Below are 20,406 nucleotides of genomic sequence, written 5' to 3'. Positions count from 1 at the left end.
ACAAAAAAAGAGCATCAGAGGAAAAGTCACCACAGGAGAAAATAAGGGGCACGTGGAAGAAAAAGAAAGCCCAATTATGTGCATCACATGGGGCTATAATACCAACTACAATGTTGCAGAACCCTCAAGAAAGCAGGAGGTCAAGTGAGACCAAGAAAACAACCAAAGAAATCGCTGTGCCAAAAGAACTGCGATTAAAAAGGCATTCACAATATCTACACTTCTGTGGAGATCTCCAGGTGTTATAAAATAAAACAAAATGTTTGTATCAGTCAGGCGTATAAATAGATTAAGTCCATCAAAAGGATTCTTTTAACAGCAGCAACACAAAAGAAAAGTGCTTTGCGTGCCTTGGATTTCAGTCTATGGTTGTTGCCCGGTGCCGACTGTTGGAATCAGTTGCACTTTTGACCAATCAAACTCTCTTTTAGGTGGAGTGGCAGAGAAACGAGGATGTGATCGACCCACAAAGCGACCCCAATTTTTTCATCACGCCCGACCATAATCTTGTCATCAAGAAGGCCCGGCTGGCCGACACGGGCAACTACACTTGCGTGGCTAAGAACATCGTCGCTCGTCGCAAAAGCAACTCTGCCACGGTCCTAATCTATGGTAGGTGGACACTCATCCAGTTTTTATTCTAGAGCCGCTTATCCTCACGAGGGTCGCAGGCTTGCTGGCGCCTATCCCAGCTGGCTTCGGGCAGTAGGCGGGGACACCCTGAACAGGTTGCCAGCCAATCACAGAGACGAACAACCATTCACGCACGTAATCACACCTAAGGACAATTTAGTATGTCCAATTCACCTGCCATGCATGTTTTTGGAGCATGGGGGGAAAGCGGAGTGCCCGGAGGAAACAAACTCGGGCTCGGGGAGAACATGCAAACTCCACTCAGGAAGGCAGGACAAAAAAAGACAAAAACAAAATGTATGTACAATAAAAATAACACATTTCAGGGGTATAAATCAGTCACAAGTTTTACCTTTTTAATTCCAACAGTGCACAATGGAAAAGTCTTTTCTGATCATCGCCGCTGTTGTAAAGTTATCGTCAGATTGCACTAGGAATGGTTTGAAAGTTTTTCAAAATAAGTGCTAACAGGAAGGACAGTGTTAACACAGTCAATTAAAAAAATCTCTCTTCCAAGTGTAATTTTTACATTTAATTTTTCTCAGTTTGAACTTGGACCAAATATAGTCATTGTAAAATGTACTGTACAAAATGTACAAATTTATTGTGTAGCAGCCTCAATCTTTCTATCTTGATACTGCAAGGGAAGTCTACCAAAAACCCTTAATTTCAATGTTTTATGCGCCCGCACGAGTCTAAACAATAAATTTACATTCATATTGTGTTTAAGGAATAGGAATTACGCAGCAAAGTCCAGCTGTTATAAAATAAAATTGAAGATTGACTGCCCCTTTAAGTTGTCTTTTCCCATGTTGTCCCTTTTTGTCCTTTTGCTATTTGACTTTTTGTTTTCTTACATGTTCAAGGAAACAGTGATGGTGATCTTGACTGCACAACCAAAGGTGTGGCTTACACTTTAAAACGCAATACAATATGCGGTAGTATGTGAATGCGATGCGCATTTACTGTAATTAATGTGATTACACTGGAAAATTGCAGGTTCGTCTCTAATAAGTGATGTTAATGATGTGATAGACTTTGATGGGGTGATGTAAATGGCACGTTTCTAATCTCGCTGGCAGCCATGATGCAAATGCAGGAGGTTCACTTTCACAAAGCTTTGAAGACCAATATGGTCAAATAAATGAAATCATCTTCTTTTTTTTAATTCGACACCTGTATTTTGCCCCCAGGGGTTACTGCATCTATTGTATATTGAAATGTTTTTCCAAGTTTGAACTGTTAGACAGGTTTCTCTTGTTGACAATACACACACCATTTCCACGTGGAAAGTACGCTATAACTGGGAATACACAGATTCCCCTTTTAGCCTTTGCGCTGCTTTAAAATGCTTGAAATAATTACATCTGACTTCCGCAGTGTTTGACTGCTACCGTGAGTTTATTTTTGTAAATATGTTTCGAAAAATAACACCTACCTTGTTAGCAGTCACATCCCGTGTGAAATCATGGTGTCGGTGGGAATTTACTCGGCGAAATTGAATATGTTATGCAGTTCTCATATTCAGGTTGTTGAGACTTGAATATCAATTACCATTTAACGTCGGGGCTCCGCTGCCTTTTTATCCTAGCAATCTCAGTAGATTGAAGGCTGTTGAAGTAAAATGGAGGGGGGGAAAGGTGTGGAGTGTGCGCAATACGGTGAAATTGACCATTATAAAATATTTCCTTTGATTGAGTTGGGATTTTGTACAGATAGTTTATCATGTACGGGACACGGTTTGAGTTTCCAGAAGGTAATAAAGTAACATTTAAAAACAGCTTGGTCGATTTTTAATAAACCCCCCCCAAAGAAAGCAAATAGCGTATTTTCAAAGAGGAGATTTCTCGTCCGTGGCGCTGAAAGAGTCAAAGTGTCAAAGCGCTTCGCTAAATAAAACTGAGTATGCACTGTTTACACATTAAATGTGCTGTAAAGATGTCTTCGGAGATCCATTTCCAAACAATAATTCTCACTTAAGGACCTGCAAAATTGTGAACAGATTGCTTTGTCGCGGGCACATTTATTTCTTCCCACCATTCACCGTGCTTGAAAAGATGACAAATTAATGACTGCTTGTGTATTGAATTGAGGCTAAATGGGACAAAAGCACTCTTGTTTCTTACCGCCGCTCGCCTACTGTGCCTCAGAAGAATAAACTGTACGTCGGCCATGCTAGTTGATCTAGCTAGCCGCAACGGGTCATAATAACGGCTACTTTTCAGAGGGTTCAACAGGGGGGCAGAAATGCATTCTATCACGGCCCGGCTGGTGAGACTGCATTCTGTGCTAAGAGGTAATCAGGGCTTGTGTTGCCTGGCAATTTACCTCGCTGAGGCGGGCAATCAATCGCATAGAGAGGGCAAGGAAATGATTCAGTCACGACAAGCCCGGGCCGAAGTAAGAGAGGAAATCGGGGGAGGGGTGGGTGTCCAGAGCGGCTGAGGGGGGAGAGATCGCGCCGTTCATGTCAATAAATCAGGAATCGCTGTTTCATGTAAGATGAAACAAGCGCTGTTTGATGCAGGGAGGTGCAGATTAGAATCGCATCAAGATGGTTTGATGTAATTACTTGCCGTCAACGCTGGAGCGGCAGGGATGTGTCTTCGACCGGTGCCGGTTCAGAACACGGGCGCTCGCCGCTTCATCAGGACGAGCTGTAATAACTTCAGCTTGATTGTGCTGCACTTTGCACTTGCAATTCGGGGTAGAAAAAAAAAATGATAGGGCTGCTCTCTGTAATTCACAAAACATAATGCGTGATGTGAAATGGTGCAATCAGAGATGGATGTTTGATGGGCACAATCCTAATGACTTTCACTTTCATGATGTATTACACGTATGTGCTGGGTGTGTGTCCTGGGTTCAATTGTGAGTCGCCATTTTTCACCGAGTTTTTTTCTCGCGTTTCTTTTTCGGTGTTGCCAGTTACTAACTCGTAACAGCTACGTTCCTGAGTAGTTTATTTTAAAAGTGACTTGGCTCCTTTGTTGATCAGTTGATTAACTTTATTGATTACTTGATTGTGCGTGGAAGTGCATTTTTAACAGATTTAGTTTCCAGTGTTGCCAGTTCCCCAACTAGTAACTTTTTGCTAATTAGTTGATTTTGAAAGTAACAGTTATTTTATTGACAATTATGACAATGATCCTATATTGCTGCTCCTCCACCACACACATAATAGATAGATAGATAGATAGATAGATAGATAGATAGATAGATAGATAGATAGATAAACCCTACTGGTTTAAATTTAAATATCTATAAGATATGTTGTTTGTCATGACAGGTTATATTCTCAAATAATATAAGCCTGGTGTTTTTTAGTTAGTTCACAATTTTCCTGTCTTTGCAGAAGGTCTATGTGCTAATATGGTCTTCTGGGGGGTACCCAAACTGTTTTGCCCTGAGACTTACTTTTTCATCAGCAAATATACCAAAATATATCAAATGTGTATCTCATCTTTTGCAATAATATCATCAAACAATGTTTGAGTGATATTTCAGTTCACTGAACACAGTTTAGTAAACACGTTGAATGAAAATACATATCTGGGCTCTGCAGTAAGAGACAAGAGTCTCACTCTCTCAGCTTTACTTAGGCTTGTAGCACTCATCGCTTCTCCTTTCAGGCAGGGAAAATAAAAATGACTGTGGGATGAGATCTATTTTTTTGTTTTGTTTTAGCTAGTTGACCCAGATGTTAAATGAGACTTGAGCACAATCTGCTACCTGTCAAGCCACTGTAATTTTTTCAAGAGGACAAACGTTCTGAGGAAGTCAAACAGCGCTTCTAAATGAAATGAGGGAAATACAATAGCGAGGCGAGCCCCTGGTCGACCGCGATTGACACAGTGGACACCCCTAGTCAAACTACTAAATTCGTGTTTTCAAGCACACAAATAGTATCAGCCATTTGGTGACCCGATTGTGCACCAAGTAAAGCAATGAAGCTGAATTTCAAGTTGGTCTTTGCATATGTCTTTTTGTTTTGTATGTCTTTTCACTTTACAGTATTTCAACATTACTTTATTTTTGTTATTTTTGCTCAATGGAAATTATCCTTGTGATTTATCCAGTTTTTGCGTTGCCACCGTTGCAACATTGCGTACATCTGCAAGAAAGGTCCGTGTCGAAAACAGTGGTTCTGACAGAATTTCAAGGTGGATTTTTTTCGTCAACCTATTTTCAGTCGACTGACCCAACTTGGTCGACGTTTTTTTCCCCCCCCTAGCCTAAATGAGCATATCGGAATCGATGGAGTGTTACTTAGTAATGGGCTATCAGTGGCACTGTGTGTTTGGCTAAGATAATTTAGCTGTGCATACTATTAACTTAGTGTATCGTTTTGTTAAAACCATTCACTGCCATACAGACGTCAACGATCAATACAAGTCAAAAAGCCATTTTCGCTGTGAATCAGTTAATCAGATTAGGATATAGTCACCCAAATGTAGCTGTTGTCCACACTAAAGGTGGCTGTAATTCCAGCTGGAGTGCAGGAAGCAGCCCCCCTGTCTCAAGCTTCCGTTCAAACCGCAGCAGCACTCACGATTATTCTTGGAAAACGCACGTCTTGTCCTTAGTGCATGTCGGGTAATCCTGGCTGCTCTGTCCCCTCATCCCATCCTCCCTTCCCACCTTCCCCCCTAACCCTTTACCCCACCAACCCATCCCCCACCTTGCGCCGGTCTGACAGTCAACGGCGGCTGGTCCACGTGGACCACCTGGTCGTCCTGCAGTGCTGTGTGTGGGCGAGGCTGGCAGAAGAGGACTCGGAGCTGCACCAACCCCACGCCACTGAACGGAGGCACGTCCTGTGAGGGGCAGAATGTCCAGAAAAGTGCCTGTGTGGCCACCTGTCCAGGTAAATCCCAGGCAACCCCTGCTTGTCCCGTGGCACTTGGCCTCCCCTGGCTTTCTTTTTGCATTTCGTTGCATCCAGAAGTCATCTGCTCATCTTTATTTTGGCCTGCACCCCTTCCCTCGGATGGTTCACTTTCTGTTATATTCCGCAATTAAACATACACCGTCATTTTCAAAACATATTAGTCCTCACAGCCTTGAAAGTGATTTATCATCCCACTTTGTTCACATATCTCATTATCTTTTATGAAGACCCTGCTCTTATTTCACAGACCTGTCTGATTTAAGAGACATAGTCCCAGCCAGCCATGCTGCTGTGTCAGACCAGCTACTACATTTGTTATTGTTTGCAGCTAAAGCTGTGTAGTAAATACGGGCAATAAAAGGCTGAATTATGGCGGCCTGTGTGCCATGTTTACATCGTAAGCGTCGGGGGCGTTTCATTTCCTTGCCCGGTCTCTCTTGTGAGAGAATCCAAGAGGCAGGGAGCGCCTCGCCTGATACTGAGCAGTGGATATCGATCCTTTGTAGCCTGAGATGCGGCCTTGCAGCATTTGCAGTACTGCATTAGCCCTGTGACAAAGGGCCGTAGATAGTGTGACGGCAAGAAAACTCCGTATGAAAATAAGGTTAAAGGTGAATACAGGAACAAAGCGGGGATTGAACATGAAGAGCAAAATGCCTGATTGCATACAAAGCAGTTGTTTTGCTGCTTAAGGATCAAAACGCACAAATCCTCCATGCTCAAAAAGCACTGAGGGAAATCCAATACCTCAGTTGGCTGCAGTCTCTCACATGCTAAAACAAAGGTATTTTTTTTTTTCGTGAATCAAGGTATTATGTTCCACATTGCTCACGTAAAGACATCACCAGATGTCAAGCATGAGTGGACGTAACCTAACCCGGCAAGTGGATGGATGGAGGCAAACCGTCTTCGATCAGGGTTCTATCTTGATGGAATGAGTACTTTTACCTCTCATTCAAACGGTAATTAGATTAAATTCCATAGAATTGGTTGTCCAGGGATGCTTGACATTCCCTTGTAGCAAAAAGCAAATACTGACCTCTGTGAACATGAAAAGATTGTCAGTCTTGCTTTTGTTTAACCAAACCCTCTTCTCGTCTCTTGCTCCATAAAGAAAAATTACGGAGATTATATTATTGGTGATGTGTGGATGTCGGTAAATCAGCGATCTGACTGCAATAAAGATGGAGGCAGTAGGGCTCAGGCTAGCCTCTACGCGACTACAGCTGCAAAATAAAAGCTTTGTATGGCTGTAACATTGTCGTCCATGTATCATATGGTGTGTTTATTTTGAAGTTGGCCTTTGCAACACACCCTTGGCATGAGACTTGTTCATGTTCCTTGCTCGGCCAAAGATTTGGTGCATCAAACATTTACTTTATACTCATCACTGATCACCCACCTTGGCTAGAACAACATCAAAATTACAAATTAATTTGAAAGAAGAGCAACATATTTCAGCTTCTTTCCGTGCTCATCGAGTCAAGTGTAAGCTTTCACATTTGACCTTTGGAGGATTCAACTGTATTTTGAGAAAACAACAAGGTTCTCTGTCACGTTCCTTGTCAATCTCGTGCTCCTGCAACAGCGGGTGACCTCGCCGTCCTCCCCGCCTCACGTTGTTAGCTGTCTCAGTGGCTCAGACGAGTCCAGCTGTCAGCACCTGAAGCAGGTTCCCCTCAAGGCCAAAGTCCAACACTGCAGAAGCATGGACATGATAAGTTTGTTCTTTCCAATGGAAAGTGGCACGCCTGCCCGGCTGTGTACTCACGAACGTGCCTCCCCAGTCGGCCGGGATGAAGTGACTGCGCAGTCATTTGTCAGCAAGCTCACGCGCAGCCCGCCAGCGACAAATCCAAATGCATCCGAATCCTCGCTTTTGATTCATCATGCGACCGAGGCATCCATGAATCGCCCGCCTTTGACGGACCAGAAGAGGCTTGTCAGTCGCATTCAACAACATGAACAGAATTTGTCGTTATATACTTGGAGAAGGACTTTTTAGCATTTTAGTTGCCTTCTCTTGAAAGTCCTTTTACAAGCGTGCAGTTGTCGTCATTTCTCTGGAAAGGTCAACATTTTCCACAGATGCACATTGTAATTCATTCGGCTTAAATGTAGTGCTCTTTTCTAGTGGCTCTCAAGTGGCATCTTCAGGGTCTTCGTTTTTGAGCTTCGCTTTCATTGCCTTGTGATTGTGGCTTTTATTCTATAGTTGAAGGCTATTGCATAAAGATTGATTTTGTTTTGCAGCTGCTTGTCCTGACCAATGGGGGCTCTAGCTTACGTCTGGTTTTTTTTTTTTTTCATCGGTAAATTGATGGCTTCTTGTATTTGCTTTGCCTCCTTTGTGTGTTTATGCCAACTAAATGAATGTACTCCAGTAAACATATCCATTTGAGTTGGAAATCAGTGACGTGTAATTTCTCTAACCCCTACTAGTGCATTTTATGTATTTTTTATGGAAAATATGAGCATTCATTAGGAAAAATGTTGTTTTTCCGAAGGCTGACATCTTCTACAACAGCTTGTTCTGTGACTCCTTCTTGCGAAAGGACGCTAGCACTTAGCTTCTTGTGAAGCTGGAAAGGTCCAAGTCCCCAAAGTGTTAGCGAGTAGGCGGAGGGAGGCCAGTCTGTCAGATCAGATGGGCTCCATGCTGGGAGGGGCCCGCGGAGCTCACGGAGGAGGCTGAGGCTAAAACCTGAGCTTCGAAGCACAACGGGATTTACACTTCAAGGCTAATACTTGGCGAAACAGACAAAAGTTTACCTCGGTCTCCTGTTCACTTTCGGTTTGTTCAGCGTTCCATCAAACATAGAGTTTAAAGAACTCGTATCACGATATCTGCCCCACCGCTTTAACGACGGCCTTCTAAACCTGACTGGCCAAAACAAAAAAGAAAAAAAAACAATAAAGAAGTACTTCACATTGAAAAACGTGATAAGCTAGTAGCAATCAAATCATTTAATCAAAGCAGTATACAACATGAATATGCAGTACAAATGCAAATGCGCATGGTTCTGTTCTATACAACGAGTTGTACTTAACAGCTATGGCTGCTCCATCAGTTGTGAATCAATTGTGAGAACTCACCAAGCCTGTTGGTTGTCTGCCCATGTGCTCCCAAACACATATTTTGCCCCTTTGGCTATGTTCACTCTGCAGGCTGAAGTATCACAATTCTGAATTTTTCACCCCTATTCGACCAGTATGCGATCTTTTGATGGCAGTGTGAACGAAACCAGATCCGCTTTTTTTTTTTTTCAAATATGACCCAGGCCATGTGGATACTTGTTACTAAATCTTATATGTACGTGTCCGAGCTTTTTACATGCGACTTCAATCTAAATGGCAGATCGCATTGACCATATTATCGCATAACAAACAAGTGACCAGTGTCACAATTCTGTGCTCAAAAAGGCGGATGCGGCTACGAGGGGGGAAAAAAAACAACAGCAACGATAGCGGACCAGGCTAAAAAGTTTGAAAATATTCTGAAAGGGAAAAAATAAAGTAGACATTCTCTGGTTGTGTCTCCTCTCGCTCACTCCTAGCTAGTGAAGGAGACGTTGCTATCACGGCACAAAATGTCACGGCTAAATATTGGCCCTTTTATCCTCCATACCACTTTAAAAGAAACAAATTGAATATATCGTGGCTCCACTATCTCAGCCCTTCGTAAGCGCACCCACTGTGTGTGACGTCACGTTGTCCTCTGTGCACGCGGGACAATTTTTGGCCATTTGGCGTTCACGCACAAGTCACATACTGTATAGATCAGATTTATGTGAAGATGGGAACGACCTCCCAAAAAAAAAAAAAAATCAAAATGGATCTGCAGCGTGATTCTAGCCTTTGACATGTTCAATTAATAAACAAAACATTCAATAAACAAAACAAGAGTTTCAGGATATTTACGATGGGAAATTAAAATTGTAATTCGGTTAAAAGCTCCAAAAGGTTGAATTTCATTAACAGGGGCCCCTTAAACGTGTAGTATATTCCACGCAATACCTTCTCATCGACTCCATTCCTGTTGTATTTTTCTTAGCGGGGGCCAGCAGTCGGGGGCAAAATGTCACATTCAGGCAAATATGCAGTACCAGAAGCAACTGTAAACAGCTGGAACCAAAATATACAAGCACGGTGGTGACACCTGACCCATACTAATGAATAAAGCTGTGAGAGATGAACGCAAACAACATGAAAAGATTGCTAACTCGGTTGAATTATTCAAATATTGTACTGATCCCTCAGGCTTGCCAGCGGAGTCATGAGAATTCCGCTAGATGGAAAATAAACAGACTCGGGGCTAGTGTATTTTCGCTTGTTTGTTTGCGAGCGTGTGCACGGCGGCGTTGTATGCACATGCGTCAAGGCACCCATATGCTATGCGGGCTAGTGTGGTGTTCTCTTTAGCAAGGAAGCTTGTTTCGGAGACCTTGTACGTGTCCAAAGAACAAATACAAGATGTTGCTAATAGCACAGAGAACATATTAGTTCACATTGAAAAGAGCGTGGCCATCTGGTGACGGACTTGGCCCGTCGCGGTTTCAATCATTCGGCGCCATTTGCCTTGGCTCCCTCTCGTCAGCTCACATTCAATCACCCGTTTTGGCTCATTCCGCTGAATTAGTTAACATAAGGGAGACATGTCTGCTTTGTTCAGTTATCCATTAGGATAGCTCGTCCATTCAGTAATTTGAAATGCAACTTTTAAAGTGCAAAACTTTTCAAATATACACAATATTAGCTGACATTAGCCAACTTCAATTTGGCTAATTCATGCTAATTTATTCCCTCCTATCAATTCCCATGAAAATGGGACCAACTTTAGAAAGAGGCTGCCAGCGTGGAGTTTTTTGAAATTTATTTATCAATGATTTTAAAGACAAACTTCTGTAAAGCCATTGGCAAGTACTTTTGGACGTACTTATAGGCTAAATACCGAAAACATAGCACCACTCAGGGTCGTAAATTAAGTAAAAATGAGCTAAAATTGTTGTTTATTAGTCATTTTTATGGTTTCTTTATCTTGTCCCTACCATGGGGGTATTTAGCTTTTGGCATACACAATTCCAATACATTTAAAAATAAAAAAAACACCTTTTAATTGTTATATGTTATTGTGTCATGTTTTTTCTCCCATAATCTGACGTGGTATTGACTTAATATCTCAGCTAATTTGTTTGCTCACATTTTAAAACATAAAGTGATGAATAAATATTGTCTATTGGTCATTTATGGTTTTATTATTCTCACTGTTCGGCATTTTTCCCTTATTGTCAAAGACCTGCGCTTGCATTAGTAATGTTTGAAAATATGGTAAGTAAACATTGCTTTTTAGGAATATTGTATGATTTTTATTATTCTATCCATCCAGCATTTTCTTAGCCTTTGGCTTACACTATACCAATATACTTTGAAAATGGAATTTTATGTTTCATATCCTGTTTTCTGTTCAGGGTTCCACCCCCCATAATGCCACTGTTATCAGGATTTAGTCTTTGTAAGTACGTTCAAAAGAGTTGGCCCGTTAAAAAACGTCTACTCCTCTTTGGCAGCTCCACATTGTAGTTTGGCTCAGTTTGAGTGTCTACCATCAATCGCTTCATTGAACTGGGCTGCCGTCCTCCTTCATGTGTGCTTGTTTCAGGCTGCCAGGATTAGCAGGGCCGTTCCTGTGCACATGCGTGTCAATAGAACCGTAGGAACTGACAAATAACCCTCGGTTCTCATGTTCCCCTCAAGGACACGCCAAACCACAGGTGTGCCATGAACTTGCACGATGACCGTCAGCCGCCATTGTCGTTATCAGGAAGCGAAAGCCTCAAACAGACCCTGCTTTGACCTGTAAAGAATGGCAGGGGTCTTTTTTTTTCCCTTTCCCCTTTGACAACATGTCCAAATTGAGGCGTGCCACTGGGCCATTGTGTTGCCGTCCCTCCTCGGGAGCCGGCCTGACCTCAAACCTGTGGTGCTGCGTGATTGAAAATCAGTTGCGCAGCCTTTCACTCTTGTGCTAACAATCTCTTCCTGGGGATTTTATATGGAAAACTAATCCGATTCCTGTGGAAGGAATAAGAACAGGCCAGGTTTCGATTTCAAAGTTACTTTTTTAAAAGAGAAATGAACCCTTCAGGTTCACGCTATTTATTCAGTACATTTCCCAAATAGTGGCCACGTTTACTTCCTTTTTGGTTTTGAGAAGGAAACAGAGATGCTGGACATTGTATAGCAAGCTTCTACACCTTTTTGAACTGTATTAATCACTCTGTAACCATCCAAAACAGCGGGACCTGCCAAAGTGCATAAGCAGTTCACCAAAATACATTGTGGATTGTAAATTGTAAATTTACAATTGTAAATATTTTTGCGAGTGTATATATATATACATTTTCGATGGTTTATATCCTCAGTAGGGTCGCTGACCTACTTGTCTTATCGTGGCATTCTAAGTAATGTTGCATTTATGGTGTGAAATATAAATTAACCTGCAAAATCAACCTGTTTTCAGCCATTTCGGTGGTGGCCATTTTGTTACCGGCTGTCACCTGAAAATGGCATCACAGTTGCTCAGGTGACAACCAATTACAGATCACCTTGTTTTCCAACTGTAGCCACGTGACATTTGCAAAGAGAGCTGCGATTGGTCGTTGGTCGAGCCCTGTTTAACTGTGATGTTATTTTTGGTCGACAGCTGGTGGCAAAATGGCCGTTAAATAGGAAGGTCATAATACTGTATTTAGACTAGTGGAGTCACCTAACTGCGTTTAAAAAAAATAACAATAAACATTGTTGGGTTGACTTACACTTTAAAAATCAATAATAACTGACATTAAATATCTAACATTCTCATACTGTGTCATGTTATGTCCACTCCAGTCTCCTTGTTTGAAAATATTATCAGCATATCTAATCGTCCTGATTTGTGCTGGCAAAAAAAAAGAGAAACCTGGGCAAATTGTGATCCCATCTTTTTTTTGTGTGGCGTCAGGTCAGTGGCGGCGTGGATAAACTGAGGGGCGACATTCGGCATTCATTAGGATCTAATTTGCTATTCAATCATTTTCAATCCCAGCTCGGATAATCAGCCCACTGGCCTACGGATGGGTCCACTCAATGCCAAACAAGGACAATTATCTGATTGGTTCCGCTCTCTCTGCCAAACAGATCTGACTGCATAGAGACCCGAGCTGTGTCAGCATCCTGCCACACACAAGCACAAATTACGGACGCGCTTAGACCGGCTTATAAGCGTGGTCCCGCTAATTCGCACACCTGTCTCTGCTTTTAGCCACTTTTCAATCACGGGCTGACGCCAACCCCGAATAACATCATCAGTCAGAGTGTTTTGGCGAAATGAGTTCCATCCCACTCGGAGTAGCACTCTTTGCTTCATAAAACAAAGCCTCTGACCCGCTGCGGGTCGGACTCGCACTCTGGGGTCCGTGCCCCCTGGACTCTTTATTGCTAGGATTAATGAGCGCTACCGTTTCCTCGCCCTCGGGTCAGCCAGGAAAAGGGTTGTTGCTGTCATCCAGGTGTGTGAGTGTGTGTGTCGTGCTCGTAATTTCGCCGGGTCTTCTCCGCTGATACAATCGGGACAAGGAAGAGCAAGACGGCGGTGTTGCTCCCCCCACGAGAGCTCATTACACACTCTTTTTCCTATTAGCCCTGTGGTAACCTTCCCCAGGCTGGGTGCTGCGTCACTCTCAATATCACTCCAAAATGGCGGCGCTCTCCATTTCTGCTAAAACTGATGGACTAAAAGCTACAGCGCCGTACTCTCAGAAATGTTTATGGATTTCATACTTGGATGAGGTGCTTGAGTCTGTTATAAGTCTCATCATTGCTTCAGCTTCTATTTTCTGCACAGTGGTGCCTTAAAGGGATGCAAAACTTATTTTGACATTTTTAACAGTAAAAAGTGAATATTTTGTTAGGAATTAATTGCAGAAGTAAATTAAACTAAATTTGATTTCTAACATTGATTACTGTATTTTGTACCTGTCGAACTCATAAGTGGGTTTTTTTTTTTTACTTCAATTTTTGTGAATTTTACAAAAAACGCCCTTAAAGTCTACCCTTGACTTTAGTGGTTAACTATTGTGTTATAGTGTTAATTATTTTTTTACAGTGTTTATATAGGTTACAGCTTTGTCTAAAAAATAACCAAGTGCATCAAAGTGCCTGAAACTAAAAAAGAAAAGAAAAAGGTGAAAATTCTTATTTTATTGCAATCTGGACTTTCATGAAGCAAAACTAGTTAAATTCCATTACCTATGTTATATTGTGTTAAGTGTGTGAATATTTAATTACGTTTTTTTCTTTTTTTTTAAACCGCATCTATGAACGTTTTGCAAAGATGTATTTTTTTATATTATTTAATTTCCCATACTGTTAATTTAGAGCGCGTGCCATGAAGCTTAGATTTGATGAACAAATTCTTACCGAAGTGTTGTGCAGATTTAAACAACAGTGAGCGGTAAGGTTTAGCTTGGATTCAGCTGATTTCCATGTACTAAGTAAACAAAAATAGAAAAAGGTAAAAGGGGAGGGGGGGGGGGATCTTCAGCTTCAGCTGTACATCTGCTTGGATTTGAGCATTTGCAAGTGGATTTGCATGTCTTTATGCATTCCCAACAGGTTTGCATTTTAGAGCTACGAGATTTGCACAAGATGGCAACAGAGTTTTCAATCAATTGTTCAGGTCTTGTATGCAAATGTGCCCACAAGTCTCGCATGACTTCTATGATGTATGTTGGAAGTAAAAAGATATATGGCGTTGAATCCGTTCAGAGTGTTTTTCATGTTTTTAAATATATTATTTATTCGAGCGTGAAATGCACGCCAGTTTGTTCTCACCGCACCGTGTTTACTTTTTGGTGAATGTGTTTACAGTGGACGGAGGTTGGAGCGAATGGAGCAAGTGGTCGCCGTGCGGCGCCGACTGCGCCATGTGGAGGAGCAGGGAGTGCACCCAGCCGTCGCCCGGGACCGGGGGCAAGGACTGCCAGGGGCTGGACCTTCAGTCTCTTAACTGCACCAGCGAGCAGTGCCCACAGAGTGAGTGTACAACTGCCCACATACTGCAACCTGGGCTCTTGTTCTGCCACTTGGTGAGTTACAGGAAGATGATGTCATGTTGCGCAATTAGTGGGCTGCACAGCTTTGGGAGCTTGCCAAGTGCTGAATGAACTTCAATTTATTACACTTTAGCCACAAAAAATACAGTATATGCAATTTTAGAGGCCTTTTTGAATTCTCAAGGTCAAAGCGTTTTGCTAAAATATAAAGCAAACGGAGGCTAAGAGACCATTCTTTTGACTCATTCAGTGCCAGCTTTTTTTTTTTAAACAATGCACATTTATATATTTAAACAATGCACATCTTTATAAAACGTAAATAAAGGCATGCCATGTATTGCAAAGGACTCACAATAACAATAATAAAATGATACATGTTCCAATTGATTTGCTCTTGGTTAGAAAAAAAAAACACTAGAATTATGCTAACAGTGGTTTGCACTTCCACCTCACAGTAAAGGGACCCCAGTTCAAATCTACCTCGTTTCGGCCTTCCTGTGTAGGGTTTGCATGTTCTCCCCGAGCCTGTGTGGGTTCACTCCGGGTACTCCGGCTTCCTCCCACACTACAAAACGTGCATGGCAGGTGTATAGGACATACTAAATCTTCCTTAGGTGTGATAGCGTGCATAAATTGTTGTTCGTCTCTGTGTGCCCTGCAATTGGCTGGCAACCGGTTCGGGGTGTCCCCCGCCTACTGCCTGAAGCCAGCTGGGATAGGCACCAGCAAGCCTGCGATGGATGGATCAATCAATCAATCACATTTTATTTGTATAGCCCTAAATCACCGAAGTCTCAAAGGGCTTCACAGATGAATGGATGAATTAATAAAATTGTCTTAGAACTTATCTCGAATAAATAACACTCTTTTTATCCGCTAAAAACTGTATGGGATTGAATGTCCGTCTTCTGAGGACCTTTTGTAAGGGTTTGCCCCCTGTGAAACATTTTTTTAGTCATTTATTCCCTAACCAGCGCAGAGCATTTTCGTAAGGAAAAAAAAAAAGACATAAAACAAAATGCTGTGCCAAACATGTCTGATTTATTAAAAATTTGTAACTCCATTTGTGGTGTTACCTCTAAGCATATACTGTATTATCCACAACTGCGGAATGTAAGTCATCATTTGTTTTATTTCTGGCTCATCTGCTGTGGAATTGCACCACTAATGAATTGCAATATCGATATAAAATTTCACCATCACACGATTTTGCAATAACTTGCTTCATGTTACAATTAATTTGATCTTAAATAGAAATGAAATATTTACTCGAGCCATTAAACATGTGGTAATGTATTTCGTTAGGTTCATTTATACGGTTTAATGTGATACACCGCCCTGTCTGATTAGAAACAAAAGATAAAGCTTGTTGAAAAGTACACCGAAATGCGAGGTATTGGAAATATTTTGGGTAATCCTTTTGTGTTTTGAGTAAAATGCTTAAAAATGTCTTTGTGACAACACAGCATCAAATAACCTCGATAATAAACTTGAAGCATTTCAAACAGTCATCCAACATCGAACAAAAAGCTCAATTAAAATATTATTCCTGACAATGGTGCAGGCCAACATTTTTTTTTTTTTTTAACTTCTTAATAAGTACTGCAGCATAAGACTTTTTTTTCCTCAGATGCCGTCTTTGATCAGAGTGACAGCCAAGACTTCTGTCGGTTTTGTGCAGTCACGATACAATGTCAGGTAGACCAGAAATGTGCACCTGGCACATTACTTTTAAGAGCCTGACTGCTAACAGTAGTAATTAACTGGGGATATGCTCGCCGCTGCAATGTTACATTTTCACCTGCACTGTGACGATGCCTTACGACCAAAGAATAGAGCTGAAAATGAAATCATCTCTCTTATCTTCATGTGCTCTATGTGGATACTTACATGCCTACTGCATGTGTTTACTGTGGGTCTGGGAACCTTTTTTTTTTATTTTTGCTATAATTCGATGTGTATTGTGCTGCTCCTTCTGGTTTGCACACTCTGGCTCCTTGGGGCTGTTAATTACAGACATAAGGGTATACAGTACCCAGGAATGCAAATAAAGTAGTAACTTTTGGCAGAAGATGAAGATTATATGCCTGTGAGTAACGACTGTACATACAGTATCTTCATGTACCCAGCCATGATGTTTTGCGTTGTTAACATTAGACCAAATTGATTCTAGTAAGGCAATGCTATGTGGTTTTTTTAAATACACAACATGAACAAGTATGTCCATTTTATCTTTATTTTGACAGTAAGCTTTAACTTCGATTGGCAGTAAACCACTTGAATCTTTAAGGGATACTCAATATATGTAGGAATTTTTAGCAACAGCTTCTATAAAATGAATAATGCCTTGAGATATGAGTGACAAGAGTTGAAGGGATACTAAGCTTATTTAGCCATTATCAGCAGTGAAAAGTAAATATTTTGTCTATAATTTGTCTGGAATTAGTCTGACAACAAAATTATTTTTCACTGTAACACATTTTGCTACTTGCTTTTGAGTAAAAATGACATCACATGTGTTCAAGGCTCAGGAAACCTGAGGTCACCTGTTTTCTGCGTTCGGTCATGTGACGTTTCCAAGTTGAGCCGTGATTGGGTTTTACCTGAGGCTTGAAGATTCGAGAGTTTTGTTGTCATATGCATAGTAATATTACACAATGAAATTCTTATTCTGTTCTCTTCCCCGAGCAGACATTCCATAATCGAGCAAATGGTAAAGTAGGCAATAAAACTAAAAAAAAACAAAAATACAGTAATAGACCAATAAGGGCAGTAATAATTCACCACTAATAACTGAATAGACTCACATTCTGAGCATATTATGGAGTAGATGGAGTGGAAGAAACTGTATACATATTACGATGATTATGTAGTGCAAAATATTATGTCTTTAGCAGCTCTCCTGCACTCTGCGGGGTTTGTAAGGCACATGTGTGATGTCATTTTATCGTAAAATCGAATGGTAAAATGATCATAAATGTACCTACAATAAATTTTATGATCAAAATAAATGTCGACAAAATCTTAACGTGCGACTACTGCAAATGGCTAAAGTTGAATGTCCCTTTTAAAACTCAAGAATTGGATCACTTGTAACTCAAGGCACCACTGCATTTGTTCAAAAGCAATTAAAAAGTCACTTTCCTATGAGATAAAACCCCTTTGGAATAATGTATTGATTTTTTCTTTTTTTTTTTTCTCCCACACAAAACTGGCATTAGCTACAGTGTATTTTTCCTGTATTTTTTGGCCCATTTAATGCAGATATTTGCAACGTCTCAGCACAGGCAGATATACTTTATTATTCCTGTAAGAGAAATTAAAGAAATAGCATGTCGCTCGATATCACACTTCAGACTTGCCATAATTTACAGCTCACATTTTGGCCGTTGATTTCATTTCATATATTCTCCAACATAAACCTGTCTGGAGGACTATTGTGCCGTTTCCCATCCAGTCAGGAGTCTCACGGCGCAGAGAGAAATGCTTATAAATCGTCTTTGTGGTTGCTTGGTAAACACTGTCTTTAAATGGGGATTTAATTGACACGGGCGAACGAATGAATACACGGAATAATTTATCTCGTGCCGATTGGCGCAATCGGATGTGCCGATACACGGTAGGCGTCTTTCGGCGGCGGCCGCACGCTTGCGGACGTGCGGCGCTTATGCATAAGCCCGTCTGTGCGCATGCATGTGCACGTCTGAACCGTCGCCAAGTCTGGCGCGGTGGAGCGCGAAGGATCAGTCAGCCCATCATCAAAGGTCAGCTGCTCTTCCCCAGAGAGGCAAGACGTGGACACAAAGATGGCCGGTCCCAGCACGTGCATGCAGAGCGACTGTATTTCCACTGGCCTTTGCAAAAAGCCAATCTGCTCCCAACATATGTGCTCCAAAAGACAATAGCAGTGTGAAGTGTGATAATAAGCAACATAGCGAGCTTGCTTTTGGCGAGTCAGCATCTCCCATACTTCATCCGTGCTATTAGCTGAGCTGGAGAAGTTGCCCCTGAAACAAAAGGCTCCGTTCTCGTTTAGTTTAATCCAATGATAAAATTGCAGACTGCAACAAAGGGTGTCCTTTGTCAGAGGACCTTGCACATATCTCCAATCTCCCTCATTAAGATAGAAAAGGCATATGTTGCATGTTATAGAAGAGTGGTTCTCAAATGGGGGTCCCCCTGGTGGTACTTCAGGGGTTACTCAAGATTGTCAATCAGACAAACGCTTGCAAAAATCGTTTAAATATAATCATGGAAATGATTTTTGACCAAGTTCTACCGCTTGAAATTTGGCTGCATGATTGTGATGACGGTAATCAAGTTGACTTGGACTCTGTTTTGGCTGATAACCTCAAACTCATAATCTCCTTTTGGTGGAGCAACATGTGATGTTTTTGTTGTGATTTTGTTTGTCACTTCGGGGTCAGAGGTGGCATGGAAAAAAATGGATGACAATTTGTCCGGACCTATATTTCACCAGGGCTTCGCTGAGGGATACGATGACTGTATTGTGACGAAAGTAATGGTCACATTCACTTTGAGAGTTTTACTAGCCACATATCCCTGACCTGAAGAACTCCAGTGTGATTCATCTTCAGCTGGGTGACTAGGAATGGCCATCGGATGAAATATATTCCCAGGGCTCATGATAAATTCCCCCGGGAAGGTTTTTTTTTTTTTTTTTTTTTTAATGTATCAGAGCGTGCCTTACAGGTGCGACCGCCAATGCCACAAAAGTCCAAAACTTGAGTTTAGTGGCCACTGGCGAGATGAATGATGTCAAAAAGGAATCCCTAAGCAGCCTGAGCCGCTGAATTTAAAATACAATGATTTTGCTGGAGGACTTTTGGCACTCCTTGCAGATGGGCATCCATCATAAAGTGAGGTCACGCTCGCCGAATGAAAAGTTTCCCTAGCCGCGATTAGATGAAGTAGCAATGAATGATGGAGTTACATGACGGGTTGTAAGAGTGCAAAAGGAAGATTGGGCGTGTGTGTTTGTGTGAACATAAAGCCCATCCAATTATATAGCCTGATTAACTATGTCAATTAAAGTGTGATAAATGCCCTCTCTGCTATTGACTGGCATCGGCAAAATCAATGAGAGGGGTCGAGGAGCTGAGAGCAGATGCCGGTCGGGATTGTAAGCGAGCATCGGGATCGTTTGGTGGTGACACCTGGCGGGGAAGATAAAGCTTCCCTCCGCGATGCTCCGATAAGAGCCAGAAAATACTGAAGGTGGGGACCAGAGAGCCTCAACTGATTGACGTACTTTGTTTGCCTTTGAGATGAGAATGGTACTTGCGGGAGATGCTGGATCTATGCATTGCGCATTTTCTCTGTGCCTTTGCTTTGCCCTTAAAAAGTCAACATCCAAACCGCCGGTTCAAGGCAATGTTTTGCCAATTAGTTGTTAGCTGACAAGCCTTGTATTGTGTCTCTCGGTGGACTGCAGCTTCACAAGTCCAAATACCACAGCATTGCCTTTTGCCTGGCCTTTGGCTTAACCAAGACTATTTCATTTTGGACACCTCATTTTAGGAAGTGAGCGGTTTAGCTAGCTTTGTTTTGGTTTGAGCTCATTCCTTAATCCCTGAAGAATGAAGGAGGTCTGAAATATAGCTTGTTAGAAATTGTGCGCTTTGTCGTTATCAGGGACAAAGCCCAAATGAATTAGCAATTATGCACTTACCGAAGAAGCGTGTGTTTTTTCTCTGAAAGGATTACCAATAATAACTTGCACAAGGGGCAGCAGTTTTTTTTGTTTTTTTTTTATATTTACATCCAGAG

At 41.7% G+C, this 20,406-nt stretch overlaps 1 protein-coding gene across 1 annotated transcript in view; it reads left to right on the top strand.

Annotated features, from left to right (window-relative positions):
- The window catches only part of unc5a (unc-5 netrin receptor A), a 196,789-nt gene that overhangs the window by 132,132 nt on the left and 44,251 nt on the right, over window positions 1-20,406 (top strand). The window contains exons 5-6 of the mRNA XM_088432054.1: window positions 432-612; window positions 14,432-14,596. Coding sequence (XP_088288180.1) covers window positions 432-612; window positions 14,432-14,596 — 346 coding nt within the window. The remainder of the gene's footprint in view (window positions 1-431; window positions 613-14,431; window positions 14,597-20,406) is intronic.

This window comes from Hippichthys cyanospilos, chromosome 13, assembly GCF_059441005.1.
Source record: "Hippichthys cyanospilos isolate Australia breed blue-spotted pipefish chromosome 13, RoL_Hcya_1.0, whole genome shotgun sequence".
Taxonomy (NCBI): domain Eukaryota; kingdom Metazoa; phylum Chordata; class Actinopteri; order Syngnathiformes; family Syngnathidae; genus Hippichthys; species Hippichthys cyanospilos.
Note: the sequence above shows the minus strand (reverse complement) of the source record. Positions and strands in the feature narration are given on the sequence as shown.